Source organism: Lepisosteus oculatus, chromosome 23 (assembly GCF_040954835.1).
Source record: "Lepisosteus oculatus isolate fLepOcu1 chromosome 23, fLepOcu1.hap2, whole genome shotgun sequence".
NCBI classification, from domain to species: domain Eukaryota; kingdom Metazoa; phylum Chordata; class Actinopteri; order Semionotiformes; family Lepisosteidae; genus Lepisosteus; species Lepisosteus oculatus.
The window spans coordinates 1,170,684-1,195,024 of record NC_090718.1 but is presented as its reverse complement, the minus strand read 5'-3'; the positions used below and the strand labels follow the sequence as shown (position 1 = coordinate 1,195,024).

Genomic DNA, 24,341 nt, shown 5'->3' with positions numbered 1-24,341 from the left:
CATTAATACTGACTGAACTGATCCTCGCTCCATTAATACTGACTGAACTGATCCTCACTCCATTAACACTGACTGAACTGATCCTCACTCCATTAATACTGACTGAACTGATCCTCACTCCATTAATACTGACTGAACTGATTCTCACTCCATTAATACTGACATTCCAGGGGAGACAGCAGACACACAGAGTCCCACTGGACACAGCAAAACACAGCCCAGACATCTTCACACAGGCTGTATTGTCTCAAATACAAAATTTTAATACACAACAGAAATTTTACCTCTGAAAATTAAGCATTGACAAAAGTAATTTCAAAATACAAAAATGCAAAAAAAATTAAAAAGTTGAAATAAAATCCCCATGTTGCTGTCTGTCTGTGTCCCCACCCTGGAGGACAGAAGGAGAGAGACAGTGATGACCAGTGGAGAGACAAGAGACCAGGATCGTCTCCAGGATTCAGCAGAGGAGTCCCAGCAGACACACTGTCTCTCTCTCTCAGGTCTCTCCTCAGGACAGAGGGGGGGGCTGCCAGACTCTCACAGGATCCCCCTCACAGATCCAGCGGAGAGGTGATTCACAGTTTCGTGGATATACAGTTGATGAACCCCGGCTCCAGTATCCACAGTACCCAGAGTAACTCGTATCAACTGTGACCCTGTGAGAGAGAAGGAGATCAGAGTCACTGAGCCAGTCTGCTCACCTCAACACACCAGCACCTCTCTCTCCAGCTCCCTCTGCTGTCTCAGAGAAGACCTCCTGTGAAAACTGTCCTGTTATTCCTCACATTGCTGTTGACACATAGGAGCTCATGTTAACTTTTCTCTTTGATCAATAAGATTTACTCAGCAAGTTACAGTTTCTTACAAGTTAGATCATATTTACTTGTCTGTTTGACTTACTTCCTGCCACACAGTTAGAGACTCTGAAAACACAGTCAGTGGACCTGAGACACAACACAGTCAGAGCAGTGATTCCTCCACAGTACCAATAAAACACCAGCAGTGCAGTACAGGTCAGTGGGACTGATCACTGCAGGGGCTCAGTTTGTTCTCATTCTGAGCACTTTAGAGCTGCTTCTTCCTTCAGGCCCCCTGAATTACTCACTGACTGTGGGAGATTCTGCTCCTGAATAAAAAGTCCCCTTGCTTTGTGAATTAGGATTGTCAACCTGTTTCAGACCATCTGTCTGTAGGGAAAACAGAGTGAATTTCACTACTCAGAGAAGAGACTCAGAGCTGCAGACAGACAGGCTGTGTGTGAGAAGAGAGCAGTCAGACAGTATCTGACTTCAGTGGAGACATGATCTTAAACTTGTGATGTTGTGAGACGTGTGCCTGTGGTTTCTCTCTCATGTCTCCTGCAGGAGTGTATGTGAATCACAGGTGAGTCCAGGCTGTTATGTCTCTGAGATTATTTCCAGAAGACAAAGTGCTGGAGAGTCTCTCGATGGGGTTGAAGTGACACAGCTGGGAGGAGCTACAGCTGTGATGTTCAGGAGACTCTTGTCTGCAGAGACCTGGACTGAAACGTGTGGCTGAAGTCCAGTCCTCCTGCATGACAACACTGAGAGAGAATTTCTGACATGCGATGTTCTGGCTTTTCCTAAAAATTGCATTTTTTTACTCTTATTGTGAAATACACTGGGGTCTGTAATCTGTTTTAATGGCATTAATTGGAACTTCATCATCTCTGGCTGTGTATTCCGACTCAGTGCTGTGGATTAACGTTCTGTAAGAATCCGCATTCTATTTTTCCAGTATCTAAACCATGTTTCATCGTTAAAAGTGACCCAGTGTCACCCTTGAAACTGTTTATGTACCATCTAGTATCAAGTGGGCTTGACAAACACACAACACAAAACACAACAGACACACAACACACACACTTACACTTTTCTGTCCAGGACTGTTCTATCAACCCATCTCCACTGAGATTCCCTGTCCTTCCTGCTCAGACCAATCCAGTAGTAACTGTTGTCCTTTACTAGACGTCCCAGGAGCTCCTGCAGAGACACAGAGAGCAGGTCAGCTCACCCTGGACACCAGCACTAGTCCAGCTGGACTCCAGGTCAGCTCACCCTGGACACACACACTCAGTCCAGCTGCCTGAACACCTGAACCTGAACACATCTTCCTTCTCCTCATGAAAGAGAACAGACTCACAGTGAACACATACAAAGTGACCTCAGCTCACATATCCAGCCTCATTAGCTGGATTCAGAGACAATCAGAACGTGTGTTTCCCATCATCACTGAGAGTCAAGACCAGGTTAGAGGTCTTTACTAGAGACCTTTCATTTCTACTGTTCCAGACAGTAACCATCAAGGGCAGTTTGGGATGTATAAACATCTCTTCATTACAGTACCTCAGCCATTTCTTGATTAATAATTCAAATCCATCAGTTCCTCTTCTAACCAGATATTTTCTCTCTCTGTGTCTGAGTTTCCTTGGAAACGTGCAGCTGTGAGCAGGAAACAGCTGTTTTTCCAGAGTTAAACGTCCCGCTGATGGGGCTTGTCTGGGTAGCTGGTTCCACACTGTCACAGCCCTTCATGCCAGTGAGAGCAGCAGGAAAGGAGGTTGTGGGTCTGGTGTCAGCTGGGCAGTGTGTCTCCTGGGACAGGGCTGGTCTGAGATCAGAAACTGTATCTGAGCACACAGTGGGCATGATCTCACTGTGCCTGGTGTTGGGCAGCACTGCCTGTGAGCTGTAGAGCAGAGATCCATCCCCACACTCTCATCTCTCACACTGCTGCTCACTCTGCTCTGTTCACACACAGGCTGTACAGGGGAAATAGTCACTGCTTTTCAAACTCTGGAAGTGGAAACACAGATTAACCTATTTTTTGAGGGGGTGATGGGGAAAATGTTTTGGGGGATTGGTACAGTCGTAGGTGCTGCAGTGGTCAGCAGTGTGGCCCTGGGTTCAATTCAGTATATTTTTGGAGGATAAAAAACCTATTTAGAATATTAAAACTCTTCTTGTATTTTTTGAATGGCTTTTCAGTGAAGTCTTTTCAGAATGTAAACTAAACTCTCTCCCTCAGTGAGACTGTGGTGAATCTCTTGTTCTCACCAGTTCACTCTTGTCATCAATCACCAGCAGCTGAGCTCCCGCTGATGAACACAACTGATTCGCAGACGCCCAGGATCTCAGCTCCCAGGGTTTCGGGTCAGGAGAGATGTAGTAACATCTTCCACTGTCTCCCTCCTTCCATCCCTCTGGACAGCACTGCTGCTCTGTACAGACAGACACACAGGAATCACCTGGATTAATACTGACTGAGCCTCAGGGATTCCTCAGGACTCTCCTCTGTACAGACAGACACACAGGAATCACCTGGATTAATACTGACTGAGCCTCAGGACTCTCCTCTGTACAGACTCTCTCAGTTTAGTTCAGTGACACTCAACCACTGAGCTCCTGTACCGTTTCTCCTGGAGTCCTGCAGCACTGAGACTCACACTGACAGACGGGTCAGTAGTGAGTCTCCACCTGATTGTCACTGACTGTGTAGAGAACAGCCCTGAGGCTCTTATCCTCATGTCTGAGAGTCTGTCTGTCTTCTCAAACACGTCTCTTACCAACAGCAGCAGCTCCAGCGCCTGCTGAGACCTGGAGTCAGGCTGCAGTCTGTCTCAGGAGAGTCCTGCACCAGCTGAGACTGGGGTTTCTACACCCTCGTCATGTGATCTTACCTTCCCAGGAGTCACAGCTCTCACCACACACTGCAGTAGAGTCACTTCTCTAACAGACAAGACCTCGCACACACACTTACTTCTCTGCCCAGTAAAGGGCTCCACACAGAACATCTCCAGCTGTTTCTTGTATCTCTCAGACTCATTCTGATGTCTCTCTGCTTTTTCCCTGAGTTTCTTCACTTCTGACATAATCTTCTCCAGCTCCTCCTCCTTCTTCTCCAGTCTTCTCTCCCAGTCTGAACTGTTCTGTTTCCACACTGCAGGACACAGCCCCAGAACACACAACATCATTTAATCAACCAGATTCATCTGTCTGCCTGTCATCTGTATATCAGCTGTCTGTCTCTGTCTGCCTGATCTATCAATCACAGGAATGATCCACTTCAGTAGTATTATCATCTGGTCTGTGCATCTCTGATCTTAATAATTTAATTAAACTAATGATTTACAATTAATATCATGAGTATTTCAGTGCTAGTTGAGAAAGGGTGTGTGTCTGGATGAGGACAGATAAGAGCACAGCGATCCACACAGGAAGCAGGAGCTACAGCAGACAGCTCTCCTGGGGGACTGGGATCTGCAGAAAGCTCCGCCTGAGAGGACCTGTGTGTTCCTGCAGAGTCTTCTGTCCTCATCCAGACAGCCTGGGCACAGCCTGCTGGGATGTGTACAGAGAGTGGGGCTGAAACCCAGGGAGGTTGTGATGAAGGTTTACGTCATGGTTTACGTCATGGTTAAACCCCATGTACAATACTGTGTTCAGCTCCCCAGTAACAGTATTTTACAATACAGAACAGCAAAGAGATTATTGTTATTATTATTAGTGAAAACCTGTCTGGCACTCCATATTTAGCTCACAGCTCTGAAAGGAAAGTAAGATTTTGTGAAGCTGGTCTCACACTTCAACACTTAAACACTAAATCATTAATTCAAAATCATTACACTTTGTAAAATTAATTTAATTATATTTAATTATATTAGATCATTTCTGAATGAGGACATTCCCAACACACTAGCCTCTGTACTTAAACATATATTGTAGGTAGATCAGTTATAATCCTGTTCGTACATATATTCTCACTCTCATTATTAATACTATATGTTTCTCAACCTTTTCTGTGTGTTTATAGTGTGTTTGTACCTCTATTCTCTATAATCATGAGTCTTGTTCACTGCTATTTTCTGTTTTAGCTTGTGAAGACAAAACCACAACCTTCCCCACAGAGAAGCTCTGAATGACCAGAGAAACGTCACCATGGCAACAGAGCTCAAATACAGAATGACCTCAACACTTCACACTGCTACAGCCCTTCAGGAAACAAAACCGTGTTGTTAAAAATACTTGGAGAAAAATTAAACACTTCACTGGCTTTGTGCAATTAGGACTTTCAGGTCATGTGACTTGTAACCTCTTCCTGTCTCAGGCAGTAAGAGAGCAGCTTGAGCCCAGCAGCTCACAGCCTGGAGCCACAGTCCTGAACAGCAGAAATCCAGAGGCTGATCAGAGCCCAGAATATCTGGTATTGCTTCACACACACATATAAAAGAGAAGGGTGACTGTGTGTAGCCACTCTTGCTGCTCAGACATCAAAGCCATTTGATCTCTGTAAGATTAGACACAGATTCACACAGGTCCATATGAAATGACAGGAGCGACTATCAGACTTACAGACTGTCCCCAGGGCAATGACTGTGACCAGTAAGACACACACTGTGACTCCCAGGTTGATGGACACACAGCTCCTACTCCTGGACTGTCCTGGCCAGGGAGAGAGGGAGACAGGTGAATTCTCCCCACAGACTGGACACAGCAGGACTCTGAGTGGCCGGGGAAGAGGAGCTCAAGCAGACACCCTGACTGGAGCTGCAGGGTGTCACTGGGACTGACTGTGGAGGAGGGGTGTGAGCAGCTGAAGGCTCAGAGTGAGACACTTCAGGAGGGGGGCTGACAGAGGAGTCTACTCACACCAGAGCTGTGAAGAGGTCATGTGACTGAACTCTCACACTCTGACAGGGGCGGCCAGTAAGACTGACCACTGAGGAGTGAAAATACACCGTGGTCAGAGTGAAGACCTACTGGTGCAGACTGACTGACTGAGAGAGATCACAAAGAGAGTCAGATAGAAACAGCCAAGGAGACCAGGAAACACAAAGAATAAAATGTCAGGCATGAACAGATCAGATATAAAGGTGAAATAGTGCAGCAGAGCAGACACACACTGTGTCAGTATGCAGGTGTGTTGACCCTTCACTGCGTCAGTTAGCTGATCAGGTCTTTCATTCTGTCTTGTTGTGTATCAATGAGTCGCTGTCAGAGTCACAGACAGACGACAGTAAGTCAGAGTTTATCAGTGTGTTACAGGACCAGTGTATCAGAGTATAACTGTGTGAGTGTATCAGTGTATCAGAGTGCTACTGTGCTACTGTCTCAGTATCTCAGTATATCAGTGTTTCAGTGTCTTGGTCTCTCAGTGTCTTAGTGTCTCAGTCTCTCAGTCTCTCAGTCTCTCAGTATCTCAGTGCATCAGCTCTGTACTCACTGGTCTGCTCTCCTCCTGGCTCTCTCTCTGCTCTCCTGGTCACAGTCTCGTACACGTCCCGTGCTGGTTTCTGTAGCCCAGTGTAAACGCTGTCTGTGTCCATAGTTCTGACTGTATTAGCAGAGTCCAGTGAGTGGTTTGGACACCGAGTCACACTGAGTCTCTGCCAGGTCAGAGTGACACTAAAGCACTGGACACCAAACAGGAACTCAGAAACCCCTCCTCCTCCTCTCCTTCTTCCTCATTCTCTCTCTAACCTTCTGAGACAGAGGAACATCTCCAGACACACTAGACTGAGAGGGAGAGGGACAGAGAGACACCATCACACTCACAGAGGCACAGAGTGAGAGAGGCAGAGAGACAGCAGGAGAAAGACAGTGTCTGGACACTCTCCCAGTGCAGCGTCAGTGTCCTGTACTGCCCAGCAGCACAACCTGTCTCTCTGGACTCTGTCCAGCCCAGTAGCAGGAGGTGTGTTCCCAGTGTGTTCCTGGATAGTGTCTGTGAGGCTGACAGTCACATCCAGTCCCGACTCCAGCAGGGAGCTGTGTCAGCATGCGCAGGAACAAGAGACACCTGTGACTCCACAGCCAAAACTGTGTTTCTTCTCTTCTCTATCAGCAGGAATAAACCTTTACCTGTTCCTCTGCAGCCTGCAAACACTGTGATCAGCTGTAAGTCTCAGGCCAGGCTGCCTGCACACTGACAGTCACACTAAGACAGAGTGAGCACCAGTGGTAAGAGTCTCTTGTTCTTGAAGAGATGAGAATGAAGAAGGTGACTCTCAAACACACTCTTTTCCCTGTAAGAAGGACATGATGGACTGTAAGACTTACAGATCCCCACGACAGCGACTGCAGCCAGCAAGACGCACACTGTGACTCCCAGAGCAATGAGCAGACCCCTCCTGCACCTGGGCTGGGCTGAGACAGAGAGAGAGAGACGGGTTAATGTAGAAACTCTGACCGCCTGGCACACAGCTGGGGAGGGTGAGGAGGAGACACAGCTCCCGTCCTGCGCTGTGGTCCGAGTGGGGTCAGACTTCACATGAACGAGAGCTCTGGGCAGTGAGAGAGAAAATACTGCAGAAAACCAAACCACAAGACAACAAACAGGAAACTACAGTCGTGTCAGCTTTCTATAGAAGAAGGGTTACAAACAGATATATGATTTAAATATATTTATGTGCAGTCACATTTATTTGTCTCTATAACAATATGTGCAATGTAATTTAGAAACTAGCTGTTGTGCACATGTTTAAGGCATCTTAGACACACTGAGGAGTTACAGGATATGTCGGTTCTGAGCATCTTCACTCAGAGACTCCACAGGTTTCTTACTGTATAAAACACATCCACACAGAAGAACAGTGAGAAACGAGAGCAGTTCAGTAGTTAGAAGCTCACTGATCCAGGAGCTCACCCAGCTGTGTCCTGAGAGAAGCCAGGGTATCGGCTTCAACAACACAGCAGGACAGCTCATCTCAGACTCCCACAGCTGCTCTGGAGTCAGAAGAGCTTCGACTTTTAATTATACAGCTGAGTTTGGGAGGGAAGAAACCCAGCTTGGAATGTGCAGTCAAACACCTGATCACATCTCAAGGCCACCTGCACACGAGCTGCCAGTGTTAAGTGTGAGTAGCTCAACCATCAAACCCACAAATAAGATCTCATGGACTCTGTGTCAGGTGTTCCTCACCAGAGACCACTTTCTGGACTGGGAAACACAGATCTGTGAGGACTAACTGTTTAAATTCAGTGGAATCTTCCTGTGAAGAAGTCAGGCATCTCTACAATATGACCTGATCGGTCACTACAATGACAGGCTATCATTCCTGCTTTTTCAGGAAATGACATCATGGAGAATTAGAGCACAGATTAGCAGAGGTGAGGGAGATCTGGACTGTTGTCCGGCGTCCTAAACTTTCATGAAAACTCAAATTGCGAACTTCTTGTAACACATACTGTCATGACATCACAGTTCATAACTAATGCTAAACAACCGAGACCCTTTACAATATCTCAGTGTTCCAGTGCAGCAGACAGACAGTATCACAGTGTTACAGTGCAGCAGACAGTATCACAGTGTTCCAGTGCAGCAGACAGACAGTATCACAGTGTTACAGTGCAGCAGACAGTATCACAGTGTTACAGTGCAGCAGACAGTATAACAGTGTTCCAGTGCAGCGGACAGACAGTATTACTGTGTTAAAGTGCAGCAGACAGACAGTATCACAGTGTTCTAGTGCAGCAGACAGACAGTATCACAGTGTTACAGTGCAGCAGACAGTATCACAGTGTTAAAGTGCAGCAGACAGACAGTATCACAGTGTCCCAGTGTCAGAGGCAGCTGTGGGGGTCTGTACTCACTGTGGGGGGATCCTGGCTGTGCTGGAATAGTGGTGATGGTTGGGCTCCTCTGTCCCTGTATGTTAGTGAATTTGATGTCAGCGTAGGTCACATCTTCAGCCATGGTGTCTCACTGTCTCAGCGTCTTTAAAATGTCTCTTTCTAGTCACGCTGGACTGCCTCTCCGCACAGAGACAGAAGGAAGGGTACTGAACGAGGAAGAGTCAGAAGGAGGGGTTTTCTCAGTTCCTGTTGTTGTGACTCAATGCCCCCTTCTCATTTCAAACCTTTCTGCAGTTCTAATCCTGTAACATACAGTTGGAACATAAAATATCCTCCATTTAAGTTCCACACATTTGATTCTACATGTTAACATAATAGATTAGTTCTATTTAGACAGATCCAAGACTTTTTGAAAATCATTTGCTGCTTCTACAGTGTTTACTAATCCTATTAGTTTGGTATCATGGGCAACCTGACTAGTTTACTAACTGGACCAGAAAGTAGATCACTGACATAAATCAGGAAGACCAGCAGATACTCCACCAGTTACATCATCCTAATAAGAGAACTGACCTCTCATCTGTGCTCTCTGTTTAATAACCAATTCTCAATCCAAACACAATCCTTTCCTGGAATTTCTAACACCTGGGAAATGAGAATGAATCTTTTATGCTGAACTTTATCAAAAGCCTTCTGAAAATCAAACCAGACCAGATCTTGTGTGAAGATCTCTAGGAAGTTGCTCAGACAAGTCCTGCCTCTTCTGAATCTGTGCTGACTGGTCCCCAGTATCTGATTTCCACACAGCTGATCCTCTACTTTAGTCCTTATGACAGAAGAGCATGTTAAATATGTTAGATCTCGATCTTCATTGTTTCAGCATCAGCTGTTCATTTTGAGAAAATGACAACCAGCCTCCTCCTCTCATCACTAGACAGGCTGTTCTCTGCTTTACAGACAAGTACAGTCAGTGATCTCACCTGTTGGTGAACTAACTGCAGTCTCAGGGGTGATGTAGAGTTAATCTTCTAGGGCAGCACATCTCTGATAAAACACTGCGTGTAAGAGATCACACTGAAATAAAGGTATATCAATCCAGACAGGTTCAGACAGTCAGAGGAGTCCTGTCCCATCGCCAGTGACTCTGACACAGAGCACAGACAACAGGATCTTACTTCTCTTGAAATAAAACGTGTTTAAAGGACACAGCCAGCAGAAAAGCACCTCATAGCCCTCAGTGACTCGAGAGTAAGTACTGCTGGTCCTGCTCACTTCCCAGTTTCTAAACAGTGTTACAACCCCAGACCTGTTTCCTGTGAAGACCCTCTGTGATCTTCTGCACAAGACAGGCTGACGTCTCAGGGACTGGCCTACCCCCCCACTGCTCTGTGAAGACTCACAAGCCAACAAACAGGATAGAAATATATTAGTGATACAAAGAAGCAGACAAGTGGACAGTTGAGTAAAGCTGCCTGTCAGTCTATGAGAGAGCAGCAGAATGACCCACCTGTGTGAAGCAGGGCAGACAGCACTGAGCACCTTCACTCTGGGGTTACTGATGAGCAGTGCAGTCTCAGTATTTCAGAGAAAGAGTAAGAGACAAGTCATAAACACATTGTGAGCAGAACATTCTCAACTAAAGGGAAAAATGTGCAAATTAGATGCAAATTGAAAAACATTGAATGACATCTGTCCCTGGACACTGGAGCTACTGAGCTCTGTGTCACAGAGTGCTCTCTAGGCCTCTGTAGACGTGTTTTGCAATTTAAACTGAGCTTCACAGCACAGTGAAGTGACACTGTTACTACTAATAACAGTCCAGTGTCCAGAGTCTGGAGGAGGGGTCAGTACTGCTCACAGTCCAGTGTCCAGAGTCTGGAGGAGGGGTCAGTACTGCTCACAGTCCAGTGTCCAGAGTCTGGAGGAGGGGTCAGTACTGCTCACAGTCCAGTGTCCAGAGTCTGGAGGAGGGGTCAGTCCTGCTCACAGTCCAGTGTCCAGAGTCCTGGGATGTGTTCTAAGAGAGTTGAGCACCACTGAGCAGAGCTTTCACACTGCTTACATTATTAGTGTGCGGAGAAGACTGTCTACGTCTTCTCTGATCTCTCACATGCTCTGTGTGATGTTGTGTATACTGTATTTGTACTGTTCTTGTATTTTTTGAACTGTGTGTGTAAAATATAGCTGCTTGGATGCAAAACACATTTCTGAGACATCGGACAACGGGGTATTGTCTGTATAATATTGTAATAAAGAATTAACTGCTGCTTAAGTGTATTTTATTGAGTCTTTGTATGCTCCTCAGCACAGACTGTAACGATCCCTGCCTCCCGGCTACGGAAGAGGCAGAAGAAGGCGTAGCCTTACTCCATCAGTTTACCTATCAGTTTTCCTATTCACCACCACACCCCCGTCTCATCCTACTTAAACACCTGTCTTTCCCTACCTCCTCGCTCAGTATTGGTTTTCCTTTCGAGCTTTCTGGTTGCGCTACTTCTTCTTCTACCTTGTGTCCTTCTTGGTTTACGTTTTTTTCCCCTTTTGACGACGGTTTTTCGGATCACGGCTTGGCTTCGTTACTCTCGCTCGGTTTTGGATCTCCGGCTTCCCCTGGGCTCTCGGATTGCTCTATTGTCTACGGTTTCAGATCACGCTTTGGCTTCGGTACCTCGTTCCCTTTTGGATCTCTGGCTTCCCCTGGACTCTCGGCTCGTTCCTTCGACTACGGCTTTCTACGGATCACGGCTAGGCTTTGTCAGCTCACGCAAGTGGGTTCACTCACTGGTTTCGGTTTCTCATACCGAATCCGTAACAGAATACTGACCCATTCAACATGGACCCAGCGGAGCAAGAGGAGATTCGCTCGGTTTTGGATCAGCACGGACAAGCCTTACTCCAGTTGCTGGTTTCTCCGCGCACCTGTCGGAAATGCCGCCCACCGGCAATCGAGGAAGCAACTCTGGAGCTGCCACTTCGGCTCCGCCCCCGCCAGCCGCTACACCTGCCCCTCGACCTCTTCCACTAACTCCACCTGACAGGTTTGACGGCGACCCTACGAGATGTCGGGGCTTCTTAGCACAGTGTGCGCTGGTTTTCAGGCTCCATCCGGAAACTTTTCTCCTCCTCAGGACAAGATCGCCTTCATAGTTTCACTGTTAACCGGCCGCGCTTCGGAATGGGCTACTGCCCTGCTAGATCGCGGGGCTCCTGAAGTTCAGGATTATGATCTCTTAAATTTAAGGGTTTTTTTTTTGTCTCCCTTAGTTGGTCAAGACTCCGCCTTCCGCCTCTCCTCCATCCACCAGGGCCGCCGGTCTGCACAAGATTATGCCATAGATTTTCGAGTAGCAGCAGCGGAGACTCACTGGGATGATGAGGTCCTTATTTTTCTTTTTCGTCAAGGACTCAGTGAAGAAATAAAGGACCTCCTGGTAAATATGCTGCAATTGGGCAGAACCTTGGAGGAAGTAATTTCCCAGGTGTTGGAATTAGAACTCAGAATTCGTCAAAGGAGTACTGAAAGATCTCGGACACCAATACTAGAGGCTCCTCGGCCATCACCTACCAGAACTTTAGACTCAGAACAACCTATGGAAATAGCCCGCACCCGGTTAATCCCTAAAGAACGAGAGAGACGCCAACGAGAGGGTCGCTGCATGTACTGTGGGAAATTAGGACACTTTAAAGCTGACTCCCTGCTTCATACTCATCCTTGAGGCGCTGCCCACCTTCTCAAGATCCTAAGGTGAGTGAGATATCTCAATCCCCTCAGTTTTCCTCAGGATTTTCTATTCTATCTACACTATTCTGGGGTAAAAAACGGATGCCTCTTCTTGCTTTTATTGACTCAGGGGCAGCAGGAAACTTTATAGACGCCTCCATCGCTCGAACTTGGAACTTACCCTTGACCCTGGTGACTCCACCTCTTCGTGTTCAATCTATTGATGGTTCCCCAGTATCTCCAGGACTTATTAGGTGGCAAACTGAAATGATAGGCTTGCAGATTGGCGCCACCCATGTGGAAAACATCTGGTTTTATCTCCTTGAGACCCCAACACACCCCCTTGTACTAGGCTTTCCTTGGCTACAACAGCATGACCCTAACATTTCATGGTCCCATAGAGAAATTTTAACTTGGGGACCCAGATGTATTAGAAATTGCTGTCGTCTACCCGTAAGAATTGCACTCATGGCGACGTCCCCTTCAGGGGTTCCTACCATCCCCCCTCAATATTCTGATCTACAGGAAGCATTTAATGAGCAGGAGGCCTTGGCCCTCCCACCTCATCGACCATATGATCGTGCCATTGACCTTCTGCCAGGTACTATCCCTCCTAAAGGTCGCATATTTCCGCTCTCCAATTCTGAATCTGAGGCCCTGAAAGTCTACATACAAGATTCTCTGAAGGCTGGACTTATACGTCCATCCACTTCACCTGCATGTGCCAGTTTTTATTTTGTGGAAAAGAAGGATGGTGGGCTCCGTCCCTGCATTGCCTATCGTGGCCTCAACGAGATCACAATCAAGAATCGGTACCCTTTGCCTCTAATTCCAGCAGCCCTTGAGTCTGTGCATGGCTAAGATCAAGTTCAAGTGTCATGCCCGCAGTTCTTGTCTTTCCAAGGGTCTAGAAGGCGATCGAAGATCCTGAAGAGTGCTTGAGCTGGTATCGCTCTAGGTTGAGCCTAGGGGGTTAAGGCCAAGCAGCAGCTGAGCTGGGTGGGATCCGGCAGCAACGTTCTCTCTCTCTGCTCTCTCCTCTCCCCTCCCCCTTTCTCTTGCTCCGCCTCCTTGGCCTCTTGGCTGGGAGCAGGTACACGTGGCCTGCCCGCGGTGCTTGCTTTCTTCCTCGAGACCCGGAAGCACTTTCCGCTCTCCTCTCTCTCTCTCTCCTCCTGCGCCTGCACCTAGCTGGGCTTTGCCCACAGGGACAAAGGCCAGGGCTCCCTCGCTGCTCCTTTTTGCTCTCTCTCTCTTTCTCTCCTTTTTCTCCCTCCCAGATGGCAGACAAGAGGACACTGATCCGGTTCCACTGGACCAAGAAAACGGAGACGATGCCGACTGCAAAATCGGACGCCTCGTACGAAAAGGCAACGAGACTGATCAGGGAGAAAGGTAAGCACCCTGGTTTCCCTGATGTCAGGCCAGAGCATATGAGGAAGATGAATCAGAGGACAATCACAGTTCACACGTACAACCCCTACGTACCAACGGAATGGGTAACAGCGTACCTAGGGCGGTATGTAACTGTGGTGGGAAAACCGACAGAGGTCAGGGACGACGGCGTCTGGTACGGCAAACGCCAGTACCGAGTCCTCCTGAAAGAGGACCCAGAGGGCGTCGACGGTTTCCAGCACCCCCCGGCTCGCTTCAACATCGGAGCAGACAGGGGGTACCTCTACTACCCCAGGATGCCGGATTTCTGCAACAAGTGCAGACAGTCCGGCCACAAGGCAAACACATGTGACATCGTCGGATGTCAGAACTGCAATGAGGACGGGCACCTGGCAAAAACCTGCCGGGCAGCCAAAAAGTGCGACGGATGCGGCGCCGAGGGACACCTCCTTCGCCAATGCAAGGTAAGCAAACCTTCGTTTGCGCAGGTGGTGGAAGCCGGCCGGCAGAAACCGGTCTCCAGACAAAGGGAGAGAGGTGAAAACAAAGAACCCGCACCTCCCCCGCAGAGAACCGAAACTGCCGAGGCCACACCCCCAGCCGCACCGGTGCCACAAGATGGCCGCCAGGAAGAGGGACAAGATGGCCGACCGGAGGAAGGGCCCTGGATAACTCCCAGCAAGAAGGGAAAGCGAAAGCGGGAGAAGAGAGGCAGGGCGGATCCACCTTCGGGAGGACAGAAAAAAAGAGTGGCAAGGGAAAACCGTTTCCTCGTCCTAGAGGAAACTGAACTTTCTTCCCCCGAGGCCCAGGGACAACAGGAGGAGGCAGCCCAGGAAGAGGTAACCCCCTCCCCCGAGGCCCAGGAGCAACTGGAGGTCCCCGAAACTCCGGGAGAAAGGGAAGAAAGGAGCCTTCCCGAAGCGGTGGCGGAGAGTATCCTCGAGGAAGACGAGGATTACTTCGAAGCCACCCTGGAGCCGGGACTGATGGTAGGGCTGGACCTGTCCAGCATGTTTACCTTTCAGTCCCCAGCGAGACCTGGAGGGAGCCCAGCATATTCCCCCCAGGACCCGAACGAGAGGAGTTACATCTAGGCTAAACAGTGCCCAGATGTAGACTCTCAAGTTTCAACTGTAAGTACAGAGAGGAGGTTTAACTTTCACTAGTTTAATCATGACTGTGAAACTAACCTTCTTAACAACCAACGTGAGAGGGCTGAGAGACCCAGTGAAAAGACGGGGAGTCTTTCATGATCTGGCCTCAAAGTCTTTCTCAGTTTGTTTCTCACAGGAGGCCCACCTGAAGGATGAAAGCGACAAGCTGACATTCACCAGGGAACGGACGAAGGGAGAATCATGCTGGAGCGTAGGAGGGGTCCACTCTTCCGGAGTGGGAATCCTCCTCGGGAACCCAGAGATGACGCTGGTTTCCTCCTTCTCGGTGGTGCAGGGCCGGATCCTGGTCGCAGACATCGACTGGAGGGGGCAGAAGTTGAGAGCGATTAACGTCTATCTGTTCAGGGTGCTGGAACGCTTCGGTTTCGGAGAGAGTTTCAGCCGCTGGATTCAGATTCTGTACTCTGACGTGGGCAGCAGAGTGAACGTGAACGGAAACCTGGGGGATTTTCACCTGGGGGGGCTGCCCCCTTTCACCCCTTCTCTATGTTCTCTTCACAGAGCCCCTAGCAGAGGCGGTGAGACGGGACCCCGTCATCGACGGCCTGGAGATACCGGGAGGCGCGGGGGAAACCCTGAAGATCTCCCAGTACGCCGACGACACGACGCTGTTCCTGAGGTCGGACAGGGGCTTGAGGAGGGCCCTGCAGGTCATGGAGCAATACTCCAGAGACTCGGGGTCGAAGCTCAACCGCCGAAAGAGCAAACTGAAGTTCTGCGGGCCCTGGAAGCACAGGATGACGGCGCCGGAGGGTCTCGAGCTCTGCACGGAGCCCCTCAGAACACTGGGGGTTTCCTTCCAGAGCCGGGACAATGAGACAAACAACTGGACCGAGAGGATCGCCAGGGTGAACGCGAAGCTGGGTCTGTGGAAAACGCGGTCGCTGTCCTACACAGGGAAAGTGATGGTGTTGAAAGCAGACACCAACCACAGAGCTCTGTACAAAGAGGTGAGGGGGCATCTGGTTGCTGATGAAAGGCTGCGAGTTCCCAGACAAGTCTGGGAAAGAACGCAGCTGAAAGAACTGGACAACGAACTGAAGGACCTCAACTGGATGGCCGTACACAAGAGACTGGCTACCAGAGAGGTCCTCTACAGACACTCGCTTACCAGGAACCCGCATTGCCCCCGGGACACGTGTTTCGTCGAGGAGACTCAGGAGCACGTGTTCTGGAGCTGCCCCTTCCCCAAGGCGGTGTGGGGCAGAATGGACAACACCATGCAACTCCTGGGGACGGATGCGGTGCTCAGTTACCAGTACGTTCTGCTGGGGCTGGCACCTACCAGATTGGACAAGGGGACGCCGTTCCTGATGTGGCTGCTGCTGTCCCTCACTAAAAAAGGCCTGTGGGACGCGAGGAACAATCTCATCCGGCACAACATCAAGTGGGGAGCGAGGGAGCTGGAGGAGAGGATCCTGGCGGACCTCAGGAGGAGGATGAAGCGCGACGTTGCTAAATGGGGTTTCCCCACGGCAAGGGAGCACTGGAAAGGCCTATGGACCCTGTACAGGGATTAATGGTTAACAGCAAGTGGTAGGGTTGGGAGGGACTCTCATAATAGCGCAAATCCACCCACACCTGCAAGGATTGATAACGGACAATCACCGCCGTTCCGCCGTTGTTTTTACTACATGGAGTGTTAATGAGTGAGATGTTTACTTTTGAAATGTTTTTTTTCAGAATAAAGTATATTTTATAAGAGGAAAAAAAATGCGCAGGGGCGGGCGGAGCCGTCACCACACTGCAACCAGATCGTACAACCTGTATGTCGGCCGTTCCGTTACACTATTTTCATGAATCGTACAGGATCATAGGATCTATAAGCCTGAAGACTTGTCCTGTACAGTGCCCTGATAAAAATCAAATTAATTACACTAATTTTTATAGAATCCTATTTCCGCCAGTGAGGCTTCCATAGTACCCGGATGGAACAGTGCACGGTGGGCTTTTTAAAAATAGTTTTTATTTACGTAGACAGAATATGAAATAAGATACAGAAATAGGCACTTCACATCCAGAAGAATTCACAATTATAAAAGCTGAAACAAGACTCAGGTTCGAGCCAGTGCAGCGAGGCACGAACTAGGGTGGGAGCGGTGAGGGCACAAGCCCTAGAACCCGAATCCGTTACAATAACAAAAGGACAGACAATGAAATATGGCTATTTCGTAGTCACAAATGTGAGAAAGTCGGAATTCTGGCTTGCTGAGTCACAATCCTGAGATACCATAGCGCGTTTTTTACTCCCTGGCAGAAACAGGCTTCCATGGGTAAGAGTCGGGGTTTGGCAGAGTGAGCTATACTTCCTGCCAAATCTGCAGTAACTCCGCGGTCATACTTATCCCTCCTGTTCTTGCAATTCTAAAAGTAGTTTCTCTGCTCATCTACTGTGTTTCAGGTTTTACAAAGGCTTTTCTTTGTTGGATTGAACCCAGGTTTGTACTGACCTGGGACTTGAACCCGGACTCTCACCACCCACAGAGCAGCACGCTACATGACAAGCCACAGCACCAGGCAGAAATTTCAACGCCGCCAAATATAAAAGCTTTAAAACTGCGATTCGTCCCCCCGGCCTAGAGCAGGAGCCCCTTCTGTAATAAAGACAGAGCAGAAGCACAGCTGGACTGCAGGAGCCACTGCACACCTGCAGCTCAGATGAAGTGAATTGATGATGTTTGTGAAGATGGAGGAGAGTTGGAGCTGCGCTGAATCCTGCAGTGATCTGGAGCTGCTGTGATCCTGCAAAGTGTTCAGAGGGGCTGTCAGTCCTGCCTGTTGCACAGGACTCTGCTTCTCTGTGAAAGGTGTTGCAGTGAGACAGTGTGACTCCATCTGCGTGTATTGAGCAGCTCTGAGTTTGACAGTATGATGGAATTAGACTTGAATTATACATGTGGACAATCAGGCTTCACCTTTCCACTGTTCTCCATGAGAATCTCATCCCTCACAAGGCACAGAGCTCATATCAGAAGTTCCCCCGAAACTCTTCGATATAATGACTAGCAGAGAGCTCTCTCATCACCACGAAGACCACAGTTTCCTTCACAGACAATGGAAATAAAACCCAAGAGCGTGGAAGAGGTGTTCACAACCTGGTGTTTAATTAAAGAACATAAACAAGATAAAAACAAGTGATTAAAAGTTTGCTCAGGAGTGTTTTATTATGTTAAAACAGGACATCAGTGTAGTGAATTATCAGAACGAAGGAGTGAAGGAACAGTCAGCTGATATCGGTGTCCATTCCTGAGGCTGGTACAGATTCTCCAGAGGCCGTCCCTGAGAAAATACCCACAGCAGTGTAGGAGCAGCTCAGTCAGAGGGATCAAAGAGCACAACACAGTTTACTACAACAGAGATCATCTCCTTTCAACACAACAACTGACAACACTATTCCACATCACGATAGCAGTTATAAGATTGAACAGAGAGACAATACAAACATAACACACAGCAAACTGAAGAGATCCAGCAGAGACTGGTGTAAGATCTGTACAGGTGTATATATATAAAACAACATATATTTAACAGATATTCAAAACATTATGTCTCTGAACATGAATACTCAATGATGTTTCCGGAAAAATTAACATGTAAATTATGATGTTCAGGCAATTCTTTTAAAATAAAGATTAAACTACAATCTGTATTCACTCAATATCTTTTCTATGGCTTCCAAAATAAAATTTTAATAATGTAACAACTAAATTTTCATCTCAGACAAATCAACATGGAATCTGTGTCTGTATTCTAGATCTCTCATGGACACAGTATAGAGCTACAGAGGAGAGAGGCTGGTACTAAACAAGCTGGTTACTGGTTTAACTGGACCAAACAAACACCTTTTCCCAGCTCTTCAGCTGCTGCTGATGTAAAACATCTGGATCATCTGCAGACACACACTGACCCCTCCAGGACTGGACAGCCCTGCTGCAGACACACACTGACCCCTCCAGGACCCGGACTGGACAGCCCTGCTGCAGACACACACTGACCCCTCCAGGACTGGACACCTCTTACTTATTTTATTGTCCCAGAGGGGAAAGTGTTTTTGCAGGCTGGTAAAAGACACAACACAATACACAGCACATTTAACACAACAAGAGCCCATTCATAAAATGTACGATGAGAATAAATATATAAAGTAAAATCTACCCTCAATTTATGCAGCTTCTTTTAAAGAGGAGCTCTTGTCCTGCCTACCTCCTTCCTCAGGGCTGTGCAGTGGACAGTGGACTGTCCAGCTGGTCCTCATGATCCTCACAGCTCAGGGACTCAGCCTTTGGAAAGGTCTGAGCTTCAGTCTTGTTTCTCCAGTAACAGAAGACGAGCTCTGACACACGAGGGTCTCACCATCATCGTCTTCTTCATCATCATCTTCATCTGCACGAAGGTTCACGATCACTGAGGCTCAACGTGTCTGAAGTAGAAATAAAGTTTCCACAACAACTCGTGTAACGTAGCGCCGTGATTTCATGTGTTCAGACGAACAAAATACGAGACAAACAGCAACAGTTTACAGTTACAGTAGAAAAAGACGCCTATGACTTTTAACAAAGAAAGGCGCCACCGATTAAATGTGACTTCTGTCTTAAAAATAAATCTTCTGTTTCTTAGACCTACAGGAACAACAACACATTTAAAATTCCCGACCCTCTCATGAAACTCTGAGTTTATTGGGCAACTGGACCGAGTCTCGTCTATAATTGGGAAATTTTACTGCCAATCAGCAATAACTCCCACTGACCAATCGCAACATCGCTGGGCTCATTCCAGGGATCTGATTGGCTGTGGATCTTCTTATTCATAAAACAGAGAGTACAGACCCCAGTCACATGACCCGGGTGTTTAATACACACCAGACCCTCACTACTGCACTGTAAACCAGCCCTCCATAGACTCGTGTATCACCACCGCCACCGGCGGACAGTTATCGGAATCGACACCCCCTGCTGTAGCCCGATCAATAGGCTTCATTTTATTGTTATTTTATTTCGAATTCACTGACACTGCGGGCTTTCTTACGTTTTCACTTTAATATCCAAAGACATCTCCGAAGTCCACATATTCAAACGTAAATTGTATTTTTGAAGGACGAGTCACAATAATGACAGTTAATAACATGCTTTATAATAAAATTATAATAGAATTAACCAAACAATTTAAGACCGTTTATAATAAATGTCCATATTTAAAGATGTAGTAAATGTAGTTAATATAATATCCAGAGTATCCGCCGATATCGAAATATCCCATTTTAAAACGATCGTATAGCGAGTTGCAATAAGTTATGATTTAGAATTATACTGGTCATGTGTCCTTTTCCAGAGCCAGGATCCACCCTGTGTGGTGGTGCAGTGGGACAGTGCCTCTAGTGGTCATGTACAATACTGCAGCCTGGAGCCCTGTGACTGGACAGCTGACCCACAGGGGCTCAGGAGAGGGAGTCGGGCCTGAAGCAGAGAGCCAGCAGTGTGCTGGAGCCCAGCCTGTCTGAGAGGGAGGAGACAGGAGCCCTGCAGGTGAGTGTGGGGCTGTGGCCCAGTCACCCTGCTGCTGGTGGGACTGGTGTGGGGGTCTGTCTCTCTGCACCAGGAGCCCAGCTGGTGTGGCAGCTGCTGGTGCTCTGGACAGGACTGGCTCCAGCCTGCAGGACCCTGAGCTCAGGGCTGTGGACGGGCTGGACTGTCCCAGGTCAGGGTCAGCAGGGGGAGAGGAAGGAGTCTGCTGGGAGCCCAGGGTCTCCAGTGCAGTGGGGAGCTCAGAGCCCAGTGTCTAGAAGCGGTGTGGGAGTATCTCTGTGTCCCAGAGGGGAGGGTGGAAAGTGATGCCCCAGAGGCCCAGTGGGGTCTTGCCCAGTGCCCCTGGAGAAAGAGAGGAAGGACTGTCTGCAGAGGCCAGAGCTGCCAGCCCAGCAGAGGGCATCCCAGAGGCTTCTCCTGGCCAAGCAGAGGGGGCTCAGCCTCCCCAGGGAAGAGCCACTGGCTGGGTCTCTAGAGGGAGGAGGAGCTGTTGACCTTCCTGCTGCTTCTCCACTCGTCCCCAGGGCAGCTGTCCTGTTAGTATCCAGCAGCACCAGTGCTGCTCCTGAGCCCCTCATTCTGCCTCTCTGGCTGTTCCTGAACACTCCCTGTGTGGCTGTTTGCTGACAATGATGCCTGTGGAGCTTTAAACTAAACTGCCCTGTGTCCCTGCCTGCTTCAGCTCATACTCCCCATTCCCATCAGCAGGGCTGCCTCTCAGTGTCACTGTGTTCATTCTGACTTCCCACTGCTTCACTGACTGGGTTTCTCCTGGGCCAGTCTGGCCTGGACCTGTGTCTTCTATCCCTTTATACCATGTGATCTCAGGCTCAAGACTGTCAGGCCTGGGGGCTGGGGGGCAGATTCTCATCAGCAGGGAAAGAGCCCATCAGCCCCAGAGACACAGGAGCCCCTGAGACAGAACAGAGTCTGAGAGCAACAACCTCTACTGCTGTGTGAACTGAGTGATGAAAATAAACTCCAGAATGATCAGTGCCACTATCCAGACTGGTGTGTCATTATTCACTTCTCATTTGTTTCTAAAGTTTTTCTCTGACCAGCTGTCCACAGGTCCTGCACTGACCAGACAGCAGGTCAGTCAGTTTGTCAGCTGGAGCCTCAGTGCACGCTGGGACTACAGGTCACTATTCAGCACAGAAGAAAAGGCAACAATTCAACTGAAAGATGCAGTTTAGGTTCTGTGTTCCACAAGGCTGGTTATGAACATTAGTAATATCTCAACAGTCCTTTCAGACTGGTAACCTGAATCCTGTGTGTGAGGAGGCTGGACCCTGCTGGTCCCCTGTGTGTGAGGAGAGTGTCCATGTCCCCCTGTGACCTGAAACACTGCCCAGGATGTAGAGCTCCACTCCGGCTCTGTGCAAGGGGCTGAGTCCTGTCTTTCAGCTGAACCTGGCTGGACAGACGCGTCCCACACAGGTGCTGGACACAGCTCTGTGAAACTCCCTGGCTGAAGACAGCCAAGCTCCCTTTCTCCATTAATACTGATTGAACTGATCCTCACTCCATTAATACTGACTGAACTGCTCCTCAGTCCATTAATACTGACTGAACTGATCTTCACTCCATTAATACTGACTGAACTGCTCCTCAGTCCATTAATACTGACTGAACTGATCTTCACTCCATTAATACTGACTGAGCTGATCCTCGCTCCATTAATACTGACTGAACTGATCCTCACTCCATTAACACTGACAGTCCAGAGGAGACAACAGACACACAGAATCCCACTGGACACAACAAGACACAGCCCAGACATCTTCACACAGGCTGGATTGTCTGAAATACAAAATATTAACAATATAATCTGTAAAATACACAAAATACACAAATTTTACCTTTGAAAAATAAGCATTGACAAAAATAATTTCAAAATACAAAAATGTAACAAATTTCAAAAAGTTGGAATAAAATCCCCATGTTGCTGTCTGTTTGTTCCCAGCCTGGAGGACAGAAGGAAAGACAGAGTGAGGACCAGTGGAGAGACAACAGACCAGGATCGTCTCCAGGAATCAGCAGAGGAGCCCCAGCAGACACACTGTCTCTCTCTCTCAGGTCTCTCCTCCTCCTCAGGACAGAGAGGGGGGCTGCCAGACTCTCACAGCATCCCCCTCACAGATCCAGGGGTGAGTTTCTCTACATTCTCTTGAATACACAGTTGATGAACCCCGGCTCCAATATCCACAGTACCCATAGTAACCCGTACCAGCTGTGACCCTGTGAGAGAGAAGGAGATCAGAGTCACTGAGCCAGTCTGCTCACCTCAACACACCAGCACCTCTCTCTCCAGCTCCCTCTGCTGTCTCAGAGAAGACCTCCTGTGAAAACTGTCCTGTTATTCCTCACATTGCTGTTGACACATAGGAGCTCATGTTAACTTTTCTCTTTGATCAATAAGATTTACTCAGCAAGTTACAGTTTCTTACAAGTTAGATCATATTTACTTGTCTGTTTGACTTACTTCCTGCCACACAGTTAGAGACTCTGAAAACACAGTCAGTGGACCTGAGACACAACACAGTCAGAGCAGTGATTCCTCCACAGTACCAATAAAACACCAGCAGTGCAGTACAGGTCAGTGGGACTGATCACTGCAGGGGCTCAGTTTGTTCTCATTCTGAGCACTTTAGAGCTGCTTCTTCCTTCAGGCCCCCTGAATTACTCACTGACTGTGGGGGATTCTGCTCCTGAATAAAAAGTCCCTTTGCTTTGTGAATTAGGATTGTCAACCTGTTTCAGACCATCTGTCTGTAGGGAAAACAGAGTGAATTTCACTACTCAGAGAAGAGACTCAGAGCTGCAGACAGACAGGCTGTGTGTGAGAAGAGAGCAGTCAGACAGAATCTGACTTCAGTGGAGACATGATCTTAAACTTGTGATGTTGTGAGACGTGTGCCTGAGGTTTCTCTCTCATGTCTCCTGCAGGAGTGTATGTGAATCACAGGTGAGTCCAGGCTGTTATGTCTCTGAGATTATTTCCAGAAGACAAAGTGCTGGAGAGTCTCTCGATGGGGTTGAAGTGACACAGCTGGGAGGAGCTACAGCTGTGATGTTCAGGAGACTCTTGTCTGCAGAGACCTGGACTGAAACGTGTTGCTGAAGTCCAGTCCTCCTGCATGACAACACTGAGAGAGGATTTCTGACATGCGATGTTCTGGCTTTTCCTAAAAATTGCATTTTTTTACTTTTATTGTGAAATACACTGGGGTCTGTAATCTGTTTTAATGGCATTAATTGGAACTTCATCATCCCTGGCTGTGTATTCCGACTCAGTGCTGTGGATTAACGTTCTGTAAGAATCCACATTCTATTTTTCCAGTATCTAAACCATGTTTCATCTGTAATAGTGACCCAGTGACACCCTTGAAACTGTTTATGTACCATCTAGTATCAAGTGGGCTTGACAAACACACAACACAAACACAACAGACACACAACACACACACTTACACTTTACTGTCCAGGACTGTTCCATCAACCCATCTCCACTGAGATTCCCTGTCCTTCCTGCTCAGACCAATCCAGTAGTAACTGTTGTCCTTTACTAGACGTCCCAGGAGCTCCTGCAGAGACACAGAGAGCAGGTCAGCTCACCCTGGACACCAGCACTAGTCCAGCTGGACTCCGGGTCAGCTCACCCTGGACACCAGCACCAGTCCAGCTGCCTGAACACCTGAACCTGAACACATCTTCCTTCTCCTCATGAAAGAGAACAGACTCACAGTGAACACATACAGGGTGACCTCCGCTCACATATCCAGCCTCATTAGCTGGATTCAGAGACAATCAGAATGTGTGTTTCCCATCATCACTGAGAGTCAAGACCAGGTTAGAGGTCTTTACTAGAGACCTTTCATTTCTACTGTTCCAGACAGTAACCATCAAGGGCAGTTTGGGATGTATA

General features: G+C 48.2%; 2 protein-coding genes and 1 long non-coding RNA gene across 5 annotated transcripts in view; 1 reads left to right on the top strand and 2 right to left on the bottom strand.

Annotated features, from left to right (window-relative positions):
• Window positions 1-240: 240 nt before the first annotated feature.
• Window positions 241-10,295, bottom strand: LOC138224599 (C-type lectin domain family 12 member B-like). Its single transcript, XM_069182545.1, has 7 exons — window positions 9,578-10,295; window positions 8,616-9,423; window positions 7,083-7,169; window positions 3,784-3,963; window positions 3,081-3,244; window positions 1,894-2,006; window positions 241-659 (listed from the first exon to the last, which is right to left on the bottom strand). Exons 2-7 carry the CDS (start codon window positions 8,716-8,718, stop codon window positions 512-514), a joined length of 795 nt encoding a protein of 264 aa, XP_069038646.1. The 5' UTR covers window positions 8,719-9,423; window positions 9,578-10,295; the 3' UTR covers window positions 241-511.
• Window positions 10,296-20,108: 9,813 nt separating this feature from the next.
• Window positions 20,109-23,654, top strand: LOC138224608 (uncharacterized). The gene is made up of 3 exons (XR_011183080.1): window positions 20,109-20,413; window positions 22,380-22,563; window positions 23,363-23,654. It is a non-coding gene; the product is annotated as an uncharacterized lncRNA (long non-coding RNA).
• Window positions 22,253-24,341, bottom strand: part of LOC138224598 (CD209 antigen-like protein E) — a 32,368-nt gene continuing 30,279 nt past the window's right edge. For all 3 annotated transcript variants that reach the window (XM_069182542.1, XM_069182540.1, XM_069182544.1), the window contains 2 exons: window positions 23,888-24,000; window positions 22,253-22,654 (listed from right to left, as the gene is read on the bottom strand). In XM_069182542.1, the coding sequence (XP_069038643.1) occupies window positions 22,507-22,654; window positions 23,888-24,000 (261 nt within the window). In that variant the 3' untranslated portion in view covers window positions 22,253-22,506. The remainder of the gene's footprint in view (window positions 22,655-23,887; window positions 24,001-24,341) is intronic.